Source organism: Hakea prostrata, chromosome 11 (genome assembly GCF_041222555.1).
Source record: "Hakea prostrata isolate BN-2017 chromosome 11, UWA_Hpros_2, whole genome shotgun sequence".
Lineage (NCBI taxonomy): Eukaryota > Viridiplantae > Streptophyta > Magnoliopsida > Proteales > Proteaceae > Hakea > Hakea prostrata.
The window spans coordinates 5613951-5634309 of record NC_142610.1 but is presented as its reverse complement, the minus strand read 5'-3'; the positions used below and the strand labels follow the sequence as shown (position 1 = coordinate 5634309).

The window sequence follows — 20359 nt, the reverse complement described above, 5'->3', positions numbered from 1 at the left end:
CAAAAGCTGGCGAGGAAATCTATTTAATTTCTGCTAATAAGAGAAGATAATGTGAGAACCCAAATGGTAATAGACCGTAGAAAAGGATAGAAATTTGCTCTTAAAAGTTAATATTCAATTAAGATTAGCTTTGGTTTCCTCCCATCTCTCATTTAGGTACTGTAGAACCTACATCCATAGACTTCTATGATATGTGAATGATGATATTAAAGTACTTATAGGCAATTTTATTGTTAAAAAAATTATTTATAGACAATTTCATATTAAAAGAAGTGAACAAGAGTTCTGAACATGCTTAGGTTGTGACAAATAAAAATCACCACTTTGATATGCACCTCAAGCTCACACAGTCACACACTTAATAAATGGTTGATTAAAATGAGCTATTTGGTTCTTCCTTCTACCCAAGAAAAGCTGAAAAGCCTAAAGTAATAAATTCTATTAAGGAAAAGATAGTAAATTTTTAAAGTACGAATTTGATCATCATTTGTACCTAGTGAAGGGTATCCAATCACAATACATAATCTAACATTTTTTTTATCTATATCCGGCGCCAAAATGCCAATAGCACAGTGTTTTTTTTTTTTTCCCTCAATAGTAGTGAATAGCACAAATTGGTTCAATGATATTCATTTCTCAAATTAATTTATTTATACTACGAGAGTACCAAAATCAAATACTAAAAAGCAAACTGCATAGAATCCAATTCATTAATTATAGATTTCCTTGAACAATTTGTCATTTTTTAGGCTCAATTTTTTTTTTTAATATGCGTTTTTTATATTTTGTGGACCCGTATTATATAATACACTATCTAACAAATCGAACCCATGACCACTTTATTAAAAGGTGTTAATCTTATCAACCGAGCAATATCTTGACTTAAAGTTATAATTCAAAGCTAGCTACCTGATTAATCCACACACACACTTTGTTGACCCCCATAGTGTGCAAACACCATGATCCTAGGGGGAAAAAAAAACCTCTTCCCTTTTATTATGAGAGATTAAATGTTTCTTAATTGAATTCAACCATACCTACCCACACAAAAGCGGTGAAATGACATCCTTACAGCTCGGCCAATTTGGATACCCTTATGCACATCTAATTTATTGTCTCCTTAAAACAATATTGAACATCTACCTATGTACCATTAATCAAAGTAATGCATTGGAAGAGAAAATTTAAGAGTCCCCCTAATGTTTACTAGAGATGTCAATAAGTTGGGTTGGACTAGCTCTCCTTAAACCCAAGATCAACCCTAGGGGCCTAAATGTAAACTCAGCCCAACCCTATCTTGGACTCGGCCAAACTCTATAGAGTTTTCCTTAACTAGTGTGTGTCCTAATTGTCCTGATTAGGTCGGTTAACATTGATGATCCTAATTTTGTCCTAAATTGATCTTAATTGAACAAGTAAACATACAATTCATATTTGTATTTTAACTAGGGAAGGTCAGGCTTGGTGGCGGCAACCCCCTCCCCAAAAAAAGAAAAAAAAAAAACCCCTTTTCAGGCAAACACATTTGGCACCCAATCCCAACCTCGAGTTTAATTAGGATTAGGTTTTGGTTTGGATATTTCAAACTGCTCTGATATCTCCTTAGTTGGTTTTTTCAAGATACTATCCGAGAGGTAAATGTTTTTAAAAAAAAATCATTTGTGTCAAACTTCGAAGGAGTTCAAATTAAAATTAATTTCTGATTTCATTGATAACCAAATTGTGGTTGGTCCATATGGAGAATAGATAAGACTCGTCGCAATTTATTCTATCTTGAATTAAATATAAGAAGATTTTGAGAATTCATCTCATTCTTTATCCAATGGAAGATAAGATGATTTGGGCAAGGAGCTAAATCTGGAATGTTTTCAGTGAAAGTCTATGTATCATTTCTTAATATTAGAAGATCCTCCTTATTGGATGATAACCAGGTCGAGTCTTCCTCTTCTCACTCACAAACATTTTTGGAAAATAAATACTGGAAGAGATTGTGAAATATAAAAATACTTTATAAATTAAGGTTTTTTTATGGAGAAGTTTTCGAACATGGAATTTCTGCCAGTGAAGAGTGATCAAAAAGGAATATTTTCCAATTGATAAGGCTTGTAGGAGATGTGGTTAGAATTTTGAATCGTTGGAGTATATTCTTCTTGATTGTCCCTTTGCAAAAGTTGTTTGGTTCATGTCTCCTAGTGGTCATGCCCACTTCAAATGACCAAGGGGTGAGACCAGATCCGGCACTAAAACTCTTTGACCGCAAAACAGGAACTTGTTGACCACTAATGACCGCACCGTTTCTCATTTCATCACCGACATAGAAAGGTAACATCTCTCTAATATAGCCTCAAACTTTTGTGGATCCTAACTTCTCATGCAATCATATTTCTCATGCAATCATATGTCAGAGTTTCTGTAAATATACAAGTGAAATAGATTACTCTCCAAGATAGAAAGGAAAGGTTTACTTCTCTCATGATTCAGCTCATACAACAAAGCAAAATATGTCTTAAAATACCAGCTAACGTCTCATTGAATCCAATATAAAATAAAAGATCAATTTGATCTTACAATTCAAGCCAATCCGTCTACCTGGAGAAATAAGGAGGATAAACTAATTTTAGTTTTAGTTATCATGCTTTAACATTAAAAACAAGTAGAAGTGTTTGAAGTTGTTTTATTTAGATACTGGATGGCTGTTGAAGAAGCCAATTTTAATTATTGTAGAAGGTCCTCCTTATTGGATGGTAACCAGGTCAAGTCTTCCTCTTCTCACTCACAAACATTTTTGGAAAATAAACATTTTTAATTATTGTAGACACTAAAAGGTTGATCATTTTTTACCATCATTTTTGGGGAAAATATTAAAATTTCAAAGAACTATGATTCTTATATAGAGTTCTTTAATAGTATTGATCCAATTGATAATTTTCATTATTTATAAGTCTATGAATAGAAAAATTAAAACAAAGCTATTTCATAAGTCTATGAATCCTGATAGAGAATTTGTACACAGAATATATTGAGTTGTTGAAATATAGCATTGTTAGCTCAAAAATATAATGTATTCAGTAAACTATAATGGAAATTAAATGTTCACCATTTCTTCAAATACTAATCAACTAACCATTATTTTTTCTCCATATCCAAAGAAATTAATACTAGAATTACTGAAATCAGTTGATTGTGTTTTCTTCTTATTGGTTTCCTCCGATATCTCTAAATCTTAATGTATTTTTCTCCAATACCCATCTGACTTCCATGGTTAGTAAATAATAATATTGGGTTCCGTTGGAAAACTCATATTAAAAGAAGTGAACGATGATCAATTCTGAGAATGCTTATTTTGTGATAAAAATTACTCATCACCTTGGCATGCACCTCCACCTCAAGCTCAGTAAATGGAGGACCTCATTGGGTATTCCATCCTGCCCTAAAGGGTCAAAGCTTAAAATAGTAAATCATTTGTATGTAATGATGTAAACGAATAGTCAAAAATGCGATTGATCCTCATAGTATCCAATTAAAAGTATCCAATCTTCATAAGATAACCAAACAACTAATGTAAACATTAATTGATCTTCTTCATTATTCAGCTTCTGCAACTGTTTGTGTTCCAGTTTATGAAACAGTTTTAAGAGAAAGATGAATGTAACCACATCTCATTGAATGGGTTCAGACAGGTTTAGACTTGCTGGACATTATTAACACCTTTTTAATTTTCACCCTTTCAAATTAATTCTTATCCAATCTGAACCAGAGTTGCAAAAACCAATATTTCATGACAAGTTCCTGGTTTTATTACAGATTGAGTCACAGGCAAGGAAGCTGCATATGAGAAACTGCTGGTTGATTTGGCGCATCGATTTACCTTTGAACTTGTCTTCTAGTAAAACTTTGAATCTTCTATCAGGAAAAAGAAAAAAAAAACTTTGAAACTTTAAGAACTGTTTAGTTCAATGCGTTCAAAAGAGACTATTCATTTGGCTTTTTCATAGCCATTGTCTCCAGTCTTCACTACCAATGTCATAATGTGGTGGTCAACTTTTGATGGTTCAACCATGAAGTCATGCAATTCCAACGCAATCCAAGAATTTAATAACATAATAAGAAAATTAAGGGATAGAAAATAAATGAAAACTTATTATTATTGACAAAATATTTTATAGTAAGTTGATGAGAACACTTGTTGAGGGGGGGTGGGTCATTTAAAATTATGGATAGGTTTACGTTAATTAGTTCTTAATTTAATATCAATACTAATTTGTATAGTTTTCAATTGTATTGGATATCTTTTGCTTTCAACATATAACATATTGTTAGCAACTTAGATTTCCATAAATTTGATTTAGTTCGTAAAGTATTGTGATTTTTTATGTTAGTAAGATATCAATTCCTAAAATGATTACACTTTAGATTACTATCATCAAGCCTCAAGGTAGGGTCTAACTAATTGAGTTTTCTAAGTCTAGATTTGAGAGTGTGGATCGCCTTTCCGATGGAAGAGCAATATGTGTTCTTTTTATTTTTTTTACCATATATATTGTGTGAGGCCTAAGTGAGACTCACTGAAGATCTTATTTTCTAGATTATTTTATTATATTCAGATGTAGTCCCATACAATATATATGGTGAAAAAATATCTCCCCCAAATGTTGGGGGCGGATGATCAAGATTCTAGATTTACTACCCTAGGAGAAGATGGGAATAGAGCTTCACACCACAAACAAGATGGGGATCTTATCTTAGAGACAAATCTTATTAAGTTTTTGAGTTAAGAACCACACGGCCCCACCTAATGTGTGGTGCAGTATTCCAAAGTTCTTTGTTTTCTCAATGATAATAATGAACTAAACTTTATTAAGGTTTCATACTCAATATTTTCTCCTCCTTCATCATTTTAATGTTCCTAGCTCTTTCTCACATCTTCTATGATAATGGGAAGGAAGATCTCCATCAAGAGAGAGATACATGCTCCTATCATATTTCTAGGTCCATGTAATGTAGATCCATTCAGAATTTCATTCTCTGATTTATTTTGTCAGTACTGAAATTAATTTTATCAATCTTATATTATTTTGTAGTGGAAAAAACGTAAGAGAAGCACGCACCTTTTCCTCGACTGGTAGTAGATCCAAACTCAACGTCCACCATTTGTCCATACCTCAAAGCCTGCCTTGTCTGTATACGTATTTGTCCATTTGGCCTTTTTCCTTAATCTATGAAGAGTTGCCGACATGTCACTCCATCTTCTTTTTTTCTGTTTTTTTTGGGGGGTTGTTAGATATGTTTATTGTTTATATAAAAATAAACAAACAAAAAACTCATGAACGAGCTTGAAATTGATTTTTTTCCTAATTCAGCTGGCGAGGTTCTATCATTATCCGACAAAGAAAATGAGTGAATTTGATGACTTTCACACCTTCCTTGTTGCCTGCCCATTCATGAATGGCACCACTCCAACTACGGGATTCCTTAGTCAATTCAATATATTTATTTTCATTATTATTTTATTTATAAGAGGAGCGTAGCTCTCAATTCACTCTCCATCTCCTTCTTCTCAATGCTTTGAATCCAAAGGAGAATTCTCTAGAAGCCATTTCTTAATTAAGAATCTCTTCTTTTTTTTCTCTCTTTCCTTGTTTTTTTTGAGGGGTTAAAATCAAAGAATCTCTTCACCTACCATCCTTATGATTAGGTAAATAGTTTCTGATGGAGACTGATACTATCGTTATTCTAAATAATGATTTTTATTTAAATAAATTTAAAAAGTGAAAATTATGTATACATTTATGAGTTTTTTACATGAGCCCCCTTCATTTCAATTGAAAACTCAGCACACCTCCTTCAAAATTGAAACCTTACAAAGCCCCCCTCCACATTTAACACCTTTAAATTTCCTTTTGTTTCAAATTTATTTTTATAATTTTACCCTCCTCACTTTATAAATTTATTTGAAATCCTAAATAATAATTTTAAGAATTTTTTTACATGAGCTCTCTTCATTTTCATTGAAAACATGATGCAACCCCTTCCAAAATCAAAACCTTGCAAGGCACTTTCACAATTCACTCCATTAATAAAAGTATATAGTAAACTGATTAAAGTCAAATTAATTTGTTTATATGATCACATTGGCCATAGAGTGATAAAATGATCATACAAGAGTTTTTTTAATTTGAGAAAAATTTCGATCATATAATTTAGGAGTAGTATGGTGACATCAAAATATTGTTTAGAATTCTAAAATGAATATTAAAAATATTATTTATAATTTTATATAAATTTATTAAGTTTGGGTGAAAAAGTAAATCATATCATGGTTAAAAGAAAATAGATGGTGTAAAGTGTAGATGGGGGAGGGGGGGTTTGTAAGATTTTGATTTTGAAGAGGTGTTAAGTGTTTCCAATTGAAATGAAGGGGATTCGTATAAAAAAATTTTTGGATTTTAAATAGATTTATTCAAATGAAAGTAAAATTGTCAAATTAAAGTTAAAACTAACGAAAATCTAACGGTGTCAAACATGGAGAGGAGTTGTAAAATTTCAATTTTGAGGGGGTGCAGGGGGCTCATGTAAAAAATTCTAAATTTATCAAAAAAAAAAAAAAAAAAAGTAAGAAGGGGTAAGAAGAGAACACCAAGAAGTAAAGAGTTAAGCCTAAACCAATGGGGGTTGGTCCAAGTAATAAGCAACTTGGTCCGCTTAAGTAAGGTTCCGGTATCGAAACCTTGTGGATGTAAAAAAATTTCGCTAGGAGACTCACCCACCATAGCCAGGTGTGCAACCCGGGTCAAACACCGGCATAGCCTTGGAAACCGGGATTGGCAACAAAAAAAAAAAAAAAGCTAAGCCTAATAAAGGTAAATGACTCTAATGTTTTAAATTATGTAACAATTACACCCTAGATTAATAGAGTTAAAGTGATGACTTAGCATCTCTTGTATTTTTATTTTTTGTGTTTATAAATGCAGAAACATTCAAAGCAGATACATAAATCTCCCTGGAATAGATATTCCTATCCCCTTTCACCCCCATAGTGCAATTCCGAGCTGCTTCACAACCACCAAAATGTTCAATTTTAATATTTGGTGTTTGTGGTGCTAAATGTGGCAATTCTTGTGCTGCAATTATTGACAAGGCCTTCTTTGGAGTGTAGCATCTATTGTATTTTTTAAATTCTTAAATTGTTTTTTTTTTTTTTTACTCTCAAACCTCTTTGAAATTTAAAGGAAAATTGGGGGAAAATTGGGGGAAAATATTAAAAATAGAATAAGATGGGAGGATGAAAAACAAACACAAGTACATAACTGATTGTGAAGTATTTTTTCAATTTTCTTCTTTATATTCAACAAGGTTAAAATATATTTTCTTCTACTAAAACTAATGGCATTATGGACAAAGAGATGTTTGTAGTATAATAGTATGTAGGGGGTATAAACAAAATAGTTCGCAAATTCGAGGGGTTTATGCAAAATTTGCTATTTTTTAATAAGAAATCAGCTATTCATATCCTTCTACCAATTGATTTTATAAGTTTCATTCATTCACAAAAGTAAAATTTGTTTGGTTATCCATCTTGCATTTTAATTTTCAACTAACCTGAATCAATTGTTTTTTCTTTTTTTTGAAATGGACAATTTTTATATTAAGGATAAAAAAAATTACATAATAAACAAGGCTAGACCCTTGACCCTGATGAAATTCAAACTCTTATCTTCTACTTAAAATTGTCAGTTTTTTATCAATTGAGTCATCTATCGGAGTTTCGTGAACTCAATTGGTACTTATTAAGAAATTCAAACGGCACCTCTTAGCAAGCTTGGGTTTTGGGGCACCACAGCTCACCAACTACACGCAAGTTTTAACCATTTTCAGCTAAGTTTTGACACCCTTACCAACACAAAGTGTGTATAGGAAGAGAGTCCAAACCAGTCAATGATCTAAAATAATCCAAAGGATGTACATTAGATGATGAAAAACAGAATTAAAGAATTGATCTCTGATGAACGGTGAAGGATTGGGTAGGTGAGTCACATGTAATTCATGTGTTTAAACCTACGATGCATTCTATATCTCCTCACTCTAGAGGAGAGATCAATTTAATAAACGAGAAATTTCAAAGATTAGCCAATGGAGTAGAGCTTTGGATTATTTATAAATCCCTTTTTTGGGTCGACATATTTTACCAATCCCATTCCTCGATCTTATCTCCCAATCCCCACTTTATATTTTCAAGTTTTGATCATCTGGGTGGTTTCCAATCTCTCTTCCCAAGTCTGCAATGGCTGAATCCAAATCTTTCTCTCGGTCAGAGGTCAGCCTCCATAGCTCTAAGAAAGATTGCTGGGTAGTTATTCATGGAAAGGTAAAGTAAACCACTGGTTTTTAATCTAAACCCACAGAAAAAGTTTCTTTCTTGGATCCGTTTCAGTGGTTTCTTATATGATTTGATTCAGGTTTATGATGTAACTGCTTTTCTGGAAGAACACCCAGGAGGTGAAGAAGCTCTGTTAGAGGGAGCAGGTAAACCAAACTTACTTAATTTCTTGATTCCATGAATCTTAATTTACTGCAGATTTGGGCTTGATCTGACTATGATTTTGAAATTGTAGCCAAAGGAGATGCAACAGCAGATTTTGATGATGTGGGTCATAGTTCCACAGCCACTGCAATGATGACTGCCTACTTGATCGGAGATCTGAAGACTGGGGCTGATTCAGGTGCCGGAAGTTCTAAATCTGTGAAAGAAGAGAAGAAAGGGAAACCAGTGTCGGCCAAAGCATCACAACAGAACCAGGAATCTTCCTCTGATTTCTTGAAATATATTCCATTCTTCATCGTTTGTTTGGCTTTTTTTGCTTGGTATTATCTCAATAAACTCAAGGTTTAAGTTTAGTGGTTTTATGAATTTTGTTGTTCAGATTTAAGGTAGATGAAATAAATGTAATTCAAGTGTGTTTCAGAAGATTAAAGAGTCTGAAAAGGGCTAAACAGAGAGCAGTGCAATTAATGTTTACTTGGGAAACTGGGAATCCAATTTCCTTGACTGCTTTGAAGTGTTAGTATTCTGTAATTTGATATATTTCTAAATATAGTTGCAGGGCTCCTTCAATTTTGATTTGGAATTGGTTTTCTGGTTCATAAATTATACCCTTTTTTTTCAAGTGATTTAGTTTTAATCTTTTGGCTATGTTCTTGCTGCTATCCAAATTTGACCTCATTTCTGGCTACTGGGAAATGAAACATTGATTTTGGTTTTTGGACAAATTTGATTATCATAATAAAAGTTTGTGGTTTATTTTCAAAAATAGTTGTACCTTTCTGAGAGAGAATCCCCTGTTTAGCGGTTAATGGATTATAGGATTTTGTCACCTATAATATTCTAATTAAAAGTATTCATTGAATTTATCTTACTCTCTGAATGAGAATATGTGCCACATGATTTTTTTTTTTTTTTTTGGAAATATAATATTGTACATGATTGAATAATCAGGTATCCTAAGGCCAGGGACCCAAAAGTTTTTTGCAACCTATCTTTTCTGTTTAACTTTTTGAAATTTTCCTTTTAGTTCTCTTTTTATGTGTGAAAATATCAATCTTAGTCATCTTCAATGTGAAGTTTTGGCTTTGTTCTTGCTCACTGAGTATTTAGTGGAGATTTTCTCCAAGGAAGGCAAAAAAGGGATTGAAAGCCCACACATTTATAAAATCTGAAAACAAATTTGGGTTTTAAATAACAACATTAAGATTATATTATCACCTAATGTATTTTTTTCCCATTAGATTGAGAATGGTTGTCATTTTCTACAAATAAGGCGTAAAGATTTGTCATCTCAACTCTTTGGCATGTTTTTAAAACAGCAAATGGCACTCCTAATTACATTAAACACATAAATTCATTTTGTTAGTAAAACAATTAACTCACTCTTTAGTTTTTTTTTAATTCCAAAAATACCCTTACCAAAATTTGAGGGAAAAAAATTAAAAATTCTAATAATAATGTCTTGATCAAATAACCTTTGTAGGTGGAAAGTTTGTCTTCTTTTTTTTTTTGGGTAAATGAGAATAAGATTTCTTGAAAGGGTATAATAGTATTTGTTCTTTCTTATTTTTTTCCCACTCTAGTTCATCATCTCACACTAATCAAGGACTTATAGGCAAGGGGAGGAGAAATATGTATAAGGACGAAGACCTCATTGGTCTTACTAGCTATACATAAAAGGTTGTCACAACTATACTAGAAGCACGACCACAATCAAGCTTGGCCTTCAGCATTCAAGCGTCAGCGACCAATCTTAAACCTTGTGAACAACCTTACTCATGTCAAACCTTGTGAACAACCTTACTCATGTCAAGTCTACCCAATGCTTACTCTAATTTTTTGTATTTTTGTTTCCTAGGGGCATGGGATGGAAATGGATTTCAGTCAGGGCTGTGAAAATATAATTTGAAAACTAAAAATACTAGAATGTAACTAGGTGCAAAGAACCAACTAGACTGACCTAGTGGGTAAATGAGAAATACAAAAACAAAAACAACAATTGGACTAGAAAATGCGATTGCATTATAAGGTCGCAATTGAACAGATTGAGCAAGTTCGAATTATTGTAACATGAAACCTATTAGTCTGGAAACACCATGGAGAGAAACAAAAGTTCACAAACCACTTAATTGACACCAACGAGTAAAATCCCTTTGTGCTTCAGGACCCTCATAGTAACAATAAAGAATGTGCTAAACTATTAGCAGGAGTAGAAACTGCGGCGATTAAAAAATTGCAACTTTCCAAATAGGAATTGGCCAATCCATGAGTATACCATGAAATTACAAATGTTGTACCTATGAACCAACCTCCTAAAGCGAAATAGGCCCAAGGAACCAACAATAGATCGGACCAACCTACAAAAACGAAATAGTCCCTCCGCAACCAGTCATCCATAATGCAGAGTTGGTTGAGTAGTAAAGATCAATACTTCTCAATGGAGAGGTCATGGGTTTGACCCTTGAGAGCGGCATTTCGTTTCCAGTATTAATAAAAAGCACCATTATAAAAAAAAAAAAATGATATTTACACATATATCCAATATTTTCATTATGAATTGCCACCAAATCTCAGTTTGTATACATGGCCTGACCTTAAAGAAGAAGCCTCAGAAAAGCCTCTCTGAAGTCATAATAGAGATTCTAGATTTTTCATCTCTCCCATGTAACTTTCTGCCTGGAATTCCCAAAATGACGACAAAGAAAAAGATATCCATATAAAGCTAAACCCTAGCCGCCATTGGCTGTGACCTGTGAGTAAAAGATGACCAATTAAATTAAAAAGAAAAAGAAATGCATTTAGCACATGGTTTTGCTAAAATAGAAAAAGAAAAAGAATTGTCTTCTGCCTTTTCGGTCATTTGAGACAAAAGAATGAAAGAATTTATTAGAATGAGGAACCAAAAAAGGAAGCATTTAGCACATGGTTTTGCAAATAAATGCCTCAAAGCACTTTCATTAGGTTGGCACAATGTTTTTTTGTGTGTATTAAGTGTTTTTTCACATTAACTTTGCACCTGATTGATCATGATATCATGTCAATTTCAGAATAGATGCAAACTAGATATGAAAGGTGAAAAAAATATAAAATTTTAATAACAAATTACATATAAATCCCCCTGAATTTGAAATCAACTACATCTATGTTTCTGGAAGAAAAAAAATAATTACAAAAGTAGCCTATTGTTAAGGATTAAATTTAATGATGATGTCATTGCTACACAAATTTTTTTTATAATACCAATTTTACCCTCATCGCTCTCTCTCCCTCCTCTCTTGACTCTTGTTCTTCAGCCTTCTTAGGCTCTTTTTGGTATCAATTCTCATTCTCTATTATGCCGATTTAAAATAAATAGTACAAGAACATATTGGCAAGAATGAAATGGTTTGGGAATTTATCGAAAATAAATTATAAAATGGAAAATAAGTTTGGTGCAAGATAAAAAATTATTAAAAATGATAGTAAACAAGTGAGAAAGAAGGAAAGTATGGTTGTTATAAAGTGTGATTGCTATTTTACCCTCATCTTCTTTAGACTTTGTAACTTACACAAATGGATAATGAAATTCTCATCATAATCCATATGGACAAAAGTTCATTATGGTTTTGGGTTTTTCTATTATTTTAAATAAATAAAATCGGTGTGCCAAACATTTAATTGTTTCTCATATTGCTGTTTGTCGGCTTGTGAGTTCCAGGTTTTCCCTCATTGGACTGGAATGCTTACTTGTTTAAGTCAGCATCATATGAAAAATATGCAGACAATTAGATGAATGAAACAACTTAAAACTTTCCACAACATTGAAAATATCAGATTCATTATCACAACCTCCAAACTAAAGGTCAAGAGTTTGGCTTGATGATCAGCACCTGAGAATGTGGTCCTGCCACAGATCATGAACTGCTAACAGAGGCTATTAGTTTGGAACTTCAGATGATAAAACAGAGCTTAACCATAGAAACTTGTTGAATGACAAATCATTAGATGTATGCAAGTCACCTCAGAAATCAGAATGACCAGATATTGGAGATCAACTGCCACCTCTTTCCATTAGGAGTGCATGAACAAGAACTCATTTCATAATCCAATCAAAAGATTGTTGCCCATTATGAGGCAGCTTTGCTTTCAATAGAAGGAAATCTGATCGCCTTCTATTAACAGGAGCCATGGACTTGTGAAGAAGAATTTTCCTCACATCCCAATTTGAAGTCTTAAAATAGCACTCCGGATTAGTGTTGCAGCATTGCCTTAATTCCAATAGCAGTGCTGATCAGGCTAACTTTGTTCACTATATAGCATGATACTTTATGCAACTTCATCCAATTAGCAGTGAAACTTATTGAACAAATGAAGTTGGTTACCAGTAATCCCCACAGGAACATGACCCATGTTTGAAATGGTGGAAGCGATGCTTATCTCGGACAATAATTTCCTTGTTTGAAACGATTGCCATGAACTTGATTGCGGAATGGCAATCAGAACACATGCGAAGATTTTTCACTATCCTGATTTGTGTCCCATGGCAAGTGTTCATGAGACCAAATGCTACTGCAAGCTTTTCACTATGGAATCTAACAGCAACTTCTCTCTCCTCTTCTTCCAGTTCATGCATTGCTGAATCAGATTCTGGTACATAACCTGCTTCCCTGGACTTCCATATCAATTCATCAAGATATTGATAGATTTCAGTTGTCTGTGGATGGGACTTATCACCCATGCAAAACATGTATGTCACAGAATTGATCTCTATTAAGCTATAGCCAACCTGCTTTTTCAGGCCTTTATGAATCATTATGTTTCTTACTCTTTCCACTCGATCCATCCTTCCTGCCAATGCATATATGTTTGAAAGCAACACATAATGCCCAGGATTATCAGGTTCCAGTGTCAGTAGATGCTCAGCAACTTTCATTCCAAGTTTGAAGTTTTTGTGCATCTTGCATGCCCCAAGCAGTGCTGTCCACACTGCAGGTCCTGGCTCCCCAGGTATCATTGTTTCTATGTACTGAACTGCTTCATTTAGTGAACCAGAACGTCCCAGCAAATCAACCATGCAAACATGATGCTCCATCCTCGGCACAAGTCTGTAATCTCGGCTCATACACAAGAATGCTTCACGCCCCTCTTTCACTAACCCTGAGTGTGCACACGCAGACAAGACCGACACAAACGTGACATCATTTGGTCGTGGCCCATGGTTTCTCATACGATAAAAAAGCTCAATGGCCTGGCTACCATAACCATGCATACCATATCCAGAAATCATAGCTGTCCAAGCCACAACATTTCGGTCAAGCATCCCATCAAAAACTTGGCGAGCTCTGGTCACATTACCACATCTGGCATACATGTTAATCAAAGAAGTACCCAAAATTACATTAACACTTAAACCATTGTCAATAATATAACTATTCACCCACTGACCCAAATCAAGAGCTCCTAATTGAGAACATGCAGATAACAGACTCACCAGAGTAGCTGAATCTGGCTCTAGCCTGATTTCCAGCATCTTATAAAACAATTCAACTGCTTCTTTAGCAAAACCATTTTGCTCATAACCTGAAATCATAGAATTCCAGGCAATGATGGTTCTTTCAGGCATTTTATCAAACACTTTTCTGGCAGAAATTAAATCACCAGATTTTGCATAAAATGTCACAAGGGCAGCTTGAACGTAGGGGTCAGAACCAAAGCCAAAAGCCAAAACATGAGAATGTATCACTTTACCAAGCCTCAATGCCGATATATCAGCACAGGACTTGATAATGGCTGTGAATGTGTAATTTGATGGTAATAATTCAGCACGGTGCATCCTTTGGTAAAATACAATCGAATCAAGAGGAAAACCAGCTTTGGAAGAAGCTCTGATGAGGGAGTTAAAGAGGAATGAGTCGGGATTAGGGAAAAAGAAGAAAAGCCGACGAGTGTAGGCAATAGAGCCAGCAGAACAGACCAAAGTTATCAGCTTGGTGAGGAGGGCTCGGTTGTGGTGAAGACCAGAAATGATAATGTGGGCATGTACTTGCTGCAGGGGCCTGAGATGAGACGCTGCTTTCAAAAGAATTTTGAAGGTTAATGAATGTGGTGGTGAAGATGGTACAAACACTTGGTGGGTTAGAGCAGTAGCTAATTGCTGCTTCTGTGTTTCTGGCATACTATCTTTGTGATTTCTTTGAAGCAGAAGCCCCCTCTTAAACACAAAAAAGGAAACAAATCTGAAAAGCTGGAGAGATGCCAGATGGGCATGGCGTTCTCTCAACCTTATGATTATCTTGCTAGAGGGCCAAGACACTCATTTTGGCCAAAATAAAAAGATGATGGGCGAGAATTCATTCTATTCTTCTTTTGGCAAGTCAATTAAAATCTATAAGCAAATTGAGATATAACAGTAAATATACATTCTTTTTTATGAAAACTTTATTATTTCTCAATTTAACACTCCGAACCCTGAGTATATTCTCAATTTTCATCATCATTTTTTTTATAGAATTTTTATTTTAATATACCAAATTAATTTATTTTTTTCATAATTTATTCTGGACAAAAGTTACCAAATCATTTTTATTTTTGACAAAAAAGTGAAATTTGGTATTAATTTCTTTCAAATATGCAAAATATAAAAGGATAATTGATTAAAAAAAGACCCTAAGGAAATTAACCCTGAGGGCAACCAAAGGAAGAAACTAACTGAAAAAATAAAAACAACCAAATGAAGAAAACCCATAAAATGGTTCTTAAGGACATAGTTAAATAAGCTCTAGCCATAAAACTTGCTCAGAAAAACATGTATATATCCTTCAAAGTGTATTGATAATTTTTATTCCATTCGATAACTAATCAGTATTTCGATGGTGGTCTTGAGTTTGAACCTTTGTCCCCCCCTGGAAAAAAAATTCCCCTTAGCTTATCGGCTCTAGTCCTTGTAGCTGATTTGATGATTACAAAAAAGAGTATCAATATGGTAGGGGGGGGGGGGTGGGGGGGGGGGGGGGGGGGGGGGGGGGGGGGGGGGGCCCCCCCCCCCCCCCCCCGGGGGGGGGCCCCCCCCCCCCCCGCACACCTTTGCATGAAAACTACCAATGAAAATGGGAGAAGGTTGGAGGAGGAGTTGTGGTAAATTTGCAACCAGCAATTACCTGATGCTCTATTTGTTTTAAGGATGTCTTTCTATTGCTTGTTTATATTGGGTATGAAACTATGAATGGTTTTTGCAACTGAGGAAGCATCTATTTCTTCTAGAATATATGAATGGCTTGTGCTGGAGCCTTTTCCCATCAATTTTAACTTCATGTTTGGGGGTAGGCATGCCCAAACGCCACTTCAACAATGGTGAACAATGGTGACCAATGGTGAACAAGTAGAGTCAGCCAGGCAAGTCAGAATATCACCATACAATATTCAATACAGGAAAAATATTTTATTCCATATAATAGTTTCAGTATGTTACTTTACAGATGCAATCATAAGCAAAACCCTGTGTTTATCTCTCTACAGAAACTAAGCTGCCATTAATCTTTGATGTGCTTAAGAGTGATCCATCTGGTTTCAAGCAATATCAGGTTTAGCAAGAGAGCCAGCTTCAGTAAGCAAGGTCACAAGCTTCCCCTCCTGGTGCTTTGACATAGTTACTGCAACCACCAAAAATCAGAATTCAAATATCAATTCATTGATGTAATCTTTTAGGTTATGCAGGGCTGATCACTCTACTAGGAAGAAAATTTGATTACTTAGGTTTGTCCATAGCATGAGAATGCAAATGGCATCAACAGAAAATGGACTCCATTCATCACTAAAATGTTACAGAATGAAGGATATGGTTTCCTTTCACATTCCTTTCAGAGTCTTAAGACTAATGAATCAGAAGGAAAATGGTGAAGTGAAACAGGTCATACCATCGCAGCCTCCAATGTGATTTCCGCCGATGAACACATTAGGGACAGTCTTCTGCCCTGTCCACTCGAAGAGTGCAGACTGAATATCACTTCCATCACCTTCACATGAGAGGAAAACAACTATAAGAACAGAAAATTTTGACAGAATGAAATGAAGAACAGTTCTCAAAAACAAATACTACCATTGACTCATAAATGTTTATGAACATTAAGACAGAAAATCATTTCTTTCAACACCTCAAAGCAACAGATGAAAATATAAGTTTTAACAGATTGTTTTATTATGGTTGTGAGTATGAAAACAAAAAGAAGAGAAATATACTAGTTGGTATTTGAGAAAGACTATATATATGAACATATTCTGTTCATAGTGCTGGTTGAACCCATAGAATACTTACATTCCAAATCCAGTTCAATGAGCTTGTAATTTGCTTTTAGCTCTGACAGCAACTGCTTGACCCTCTTGCTATGAGGGCAGTGGGTCTTACTGCACATGTTACAAATAGAGAAAAAATAAGACTCTCACAGTTCCATTTGAAACTCTGAAGTAAACCAAAGAAAGATCTAATATACAAGGTTTAGCACAACTGTAAGTAGGCAAGGACACAAAAGGCTCCCTTTGGGCAAATAGATTAAAATCTAGAAAGATAATATCAAAGGACAAGATAAATTTTCAATGGATTGTCAAAACAGAGGAGGCCATAACACAAAGTTAAGAACTTGTTACAAAATGAAGCAATGGTGGGGGGTAGGTAGAGAAGTAACAATTAGAAGAAGACTTTAAGAGAAGCTGGGGTGACTGCTAAGGGGGGTCTAAGCCTTCAAATCACTACAGATGAACATTTCATGTATACTCAACTGGGTTTGTCAATTTGAAGCAAACCTGAATCCAAAAACTTATAATGCATCCGACAAAGAAGATGTTCTCAAGCCTATGGTTTGCTTGTTCAAATGCTAACACCTCAAAAGCAAGTAAGTGGCAGATAGGCTAACAAGAGAACTATCTGGATTGCAATATTAATCATGACTTCTTGCTATGATTTCTGAGAGAAATCTCACGAACCCGCAACATATCTTGTACTTAAATCTACAGTCACAATTGCAACCCAGAAGAAAGGAACAACAAAAAACTGAAGATCAGCCAAAACGGCTCCAGAACAGGGAGAAGATATTGAACCTAGAGAGGTTAAGAAGAAAGATTACCTGAAGACCACAGTGGAGTTTAATGAAACAATCTCCTTTGCCTTGGCCAATGCCATTTGCATATCAGGTTTAGCAAGAGATCCAGCTGCAGTAAGCAAGGGCACAAGCTTCCCCTCCCGGTGCAATGACATTGTCACTGCAACCAGCAAAAATCAGAAATCAAAAATCAATTCATTGATATGAATCTTTTAGGTTACGCTTGGCCGAACGCTCTACTTAGGAAGGAAATTTGATTATTTTGGCTTGTCCTTAGCATCAGAATGCAAATCACATCAATAGAAAATGGATGCCATTCTTCACTGGAATCTTGAAGAACCAGAAGGAAAATGGTTGAGTGAAATGGGTCATACCATCGCAGCCTCCAATGTGATTTCCGCTGATGAACACATTAGGGACAGTCTTCTGTCCTGTCCACTCTAAGAGTGCAGATTGAATATCACTTCCATCACCTTCATGGGAGAAGGAAACAATTATAAGAACAGAAAAATTCAATAGAAGAAAATAAAGAACAGTTCTCAAACAAATACTGACATTGACTTATGTAAATGTTTCTGAACATCAAGATAGAAAATCAATTCTTTCCACACCTCAAAGCAATAGATGAAAATATAAGTTTTAACAGATTGTGTTTATTATGGCAAACCAGAAAATATTCAAATGTTGAGAAACAAAAAGAAGACAAACATACTATTTGGTATTTGAAAAAAGACTATATTCGAATATATTCTGTTGGTAGTGCTGATTGAACCCATAGAATACTCACTTTCCAAATTCAGTTCAATGAGCTTGTAAGTTGCTTTTAGCTCTGACAGCAACTGCTTGACCTTCATGCTATAAGGGCAATGGGTCTTGCTGCACAAGATTACATAGAGAATGGAATAAGAAACTCTGAGAGTTCCATTTGAAACTCTGCAGTAAATCAAAGAAGAAATATCTAACATACAAGCTAGCAGGCAAGGACACGAAAGGCTTCATTTGGGAAAAAAGATTAAGATCTAGAAAGTTAATATCCAAGGAGAAGATACATTTTCTTAGCCAAAATTCAAAGTGAAGGAGTTGTTACACAGTCAACCAATGGCGGGGGGTTGGTAGAGAAGTAACAACTAGAAGAAGACTTTTAAGAATCTGGGGTGACTGCTAAGGGGGTGTAAGCTTTCAAATCGCAACATTCAAACATTTCATGTTACTCAACTGGATTCATCAACTGGAAGCAAACCCAAATCCAAAAACTTGTAATACATTGGACAGAAAAGATGTTCTCAAGCCTGTACTTTGCTTGTTCAAATGCTAACACCTAAAAAATATGGTTTCTCAGAGAAATATCAAGAACCCACAATATATCCAGCATTTAAATTTGCAGTCACAATTGCAGCCCAGAAAAAGGGAACAAGAAACTACAGAAGATCACTGGAAAAGCTCCAGAACAGAGAGAAGATACTGAACCTAGAGAGGAAAAGAAGAAAGATTACCTGAAGACCACAGTTGGGATTGATGAAACGATCCCCTTTGCCTTTGCCAACGCCATTTCAATATTGAAAATCTCTCTTTTCTCACTATTTCTGAATTCTCTAGTTCTGCTCTGAAAACAGGACGATCAGACTGAGTTCTTCTCAATATCTTTCGTCCTTCCACTGCTCTATCTCTATATAACTATCTTGGTTCAACTATTTTTCTGGCAAATGAAGAACCCCTTTCTCTTGGAAAAATTATTTATCTTATGGGGTTTTGGTTTGAAAGCCTTGGATGTCTAACCTATAAAACAAAGATGGTTTTTTCTTGATTTCAAAGTCCAAATCATTTTCAAAATATGTGTTCTTTCATGGACTGAGTCACCTTCTTAGAAAGGTGTAATTCATGCCGGCGACTATAGTCAACTTGAAAATTACCCTATAAATTTTGATTGTTCTTTAATCAAGCAACATATAGTGTTTTTTATTTTAAGAATAACTAAAAAAAAAATTCATAACTATGTGAAGAATATGTAAATTACAATATTTTAGCATTCACAAAAATTTTTAAAAAAAAAAAATGATTATTCTAGTGGAACAGAGGAAATGGGGCGGGTGCATTGCACTAAGAAGAAGAATGAGTTTTTTTTGGTAAACAGAACAAGAATGAGTCATATCTTGTAATTATAATTAAAGGTCCAAATTATGATAGGCCCCTCAATTTTGAAATTTTACAATCACATGTTAATTAAAGTCAAGGAACGAAGTTTCGCCGGCGAAATATCGCTGAGATCTCGGTGATATTTCGCCCCCAATATAGAAAATTTCGCCAATTTTTTTGGTATTTTTACTCAGTAATTTTGGGAAATTTGATGTCTATTCTAATCTGATGCAAATATGTGATAAATTTGAATTATTTCCTAAAAATTATTCCATTTAAATTCTCCTACCTAATCACATTTAATATGTTACCTTCTGAGGCGGACATCATTCGGACATAATTGGAATGATTATCCAATCACTCTGAAGATTCTATTACAAGATTCATTAATAATTTAAGTTGTTTCCATAAATTATTTCGTGTATACACTCTTCTCTAATCACATTTGGCATGTTGAATTTCGGTAATTTTCGCCCACCAATTTCGAGGGTATTTTTTGTCATTTTGAGCCCATATTTGATGTTTATCCTAATTTTATGCAAATATGTGGTAAATTTAAATTATTTCCTATAAATATTTCCATTTAAATCTCCTGCCTAGCCACATTTAATGT

The 20359-nt window shown here is 34.4% G+C and overlaps 3 protein-coding genes across 3 annotated transcripts; 1 reads left to right on the top strand and 2 right to left on the bottom strand.

The window, feature by feature from the left end:
- Positions 1 to 8140: 8140 nt before the first annotated feature.
- LOC148999751 (uncharacterized) lies at positions 8141 to 9171 on the top strand. The gene is made up of 3 exons (XM_089140116.1): positions 8141 to 8365; positions 8457 to 8523; positions 8613 to 9171. Exons 1-3 carry the CDS (start codon positions 8282 to 8284, stop codon positions 8888 to 8890), a joined length of 429 nt encoding a protein of 142 aa, XP_088996242.1. The 5' UTR covers positions 8141 to 8281; the 3' UTR covers positions 8891 to 9171.
- A 3069-nt stretch (positions 9172 to 12240) lies between these two features.
- Positions 12241 to 14803, bottom strand: LOC148999750 (Pentatricopeptide repeat (PPR) superfamily protein). Its single transcript, XM_089140143.1, has one exon. It carries the CDS (start codon positions 14694 to 14696, stop codon positions 12900 to 12902), a length of 1797 nt encoding a protein of 598 aa, XP_088996269.1. The 5' UTR covers positions 14697 to 14803; the 3' UTR covers positions 12241 to 12899.
- A 1186-nt stretch (positions 14804 to 15989) lies between these two features.
- On the bottom strand, positions 15990 to 19398 carry LOC148999749 (glutaredoxin-C4-like). The gene is made up of 7 exons (XM_089139848.1): positions 19107 to 19398; positions 18401 to 18489; positions 17988 to 18086; positions 17638 to 17773; positions 16833 to 16921; positions 16435 to 16533; positions 15990 to 16170 (listed from the first exon to the last, which is right to left on the bottom strand). The coding sequence occupies exons 1-7, from the start codon at positions 19160 to 19162 to the stop codon at positions 16088 to 16090; spliced, it is 651 nt and encodes a 216-aa protein (XP_088995974.1). The 5' UTR covers positions 19163 to 19398; the 3' UTR covers positions 15990 to 16087.
- Positions 19399 to 20359: the final 961 nt, after the last annotated feature.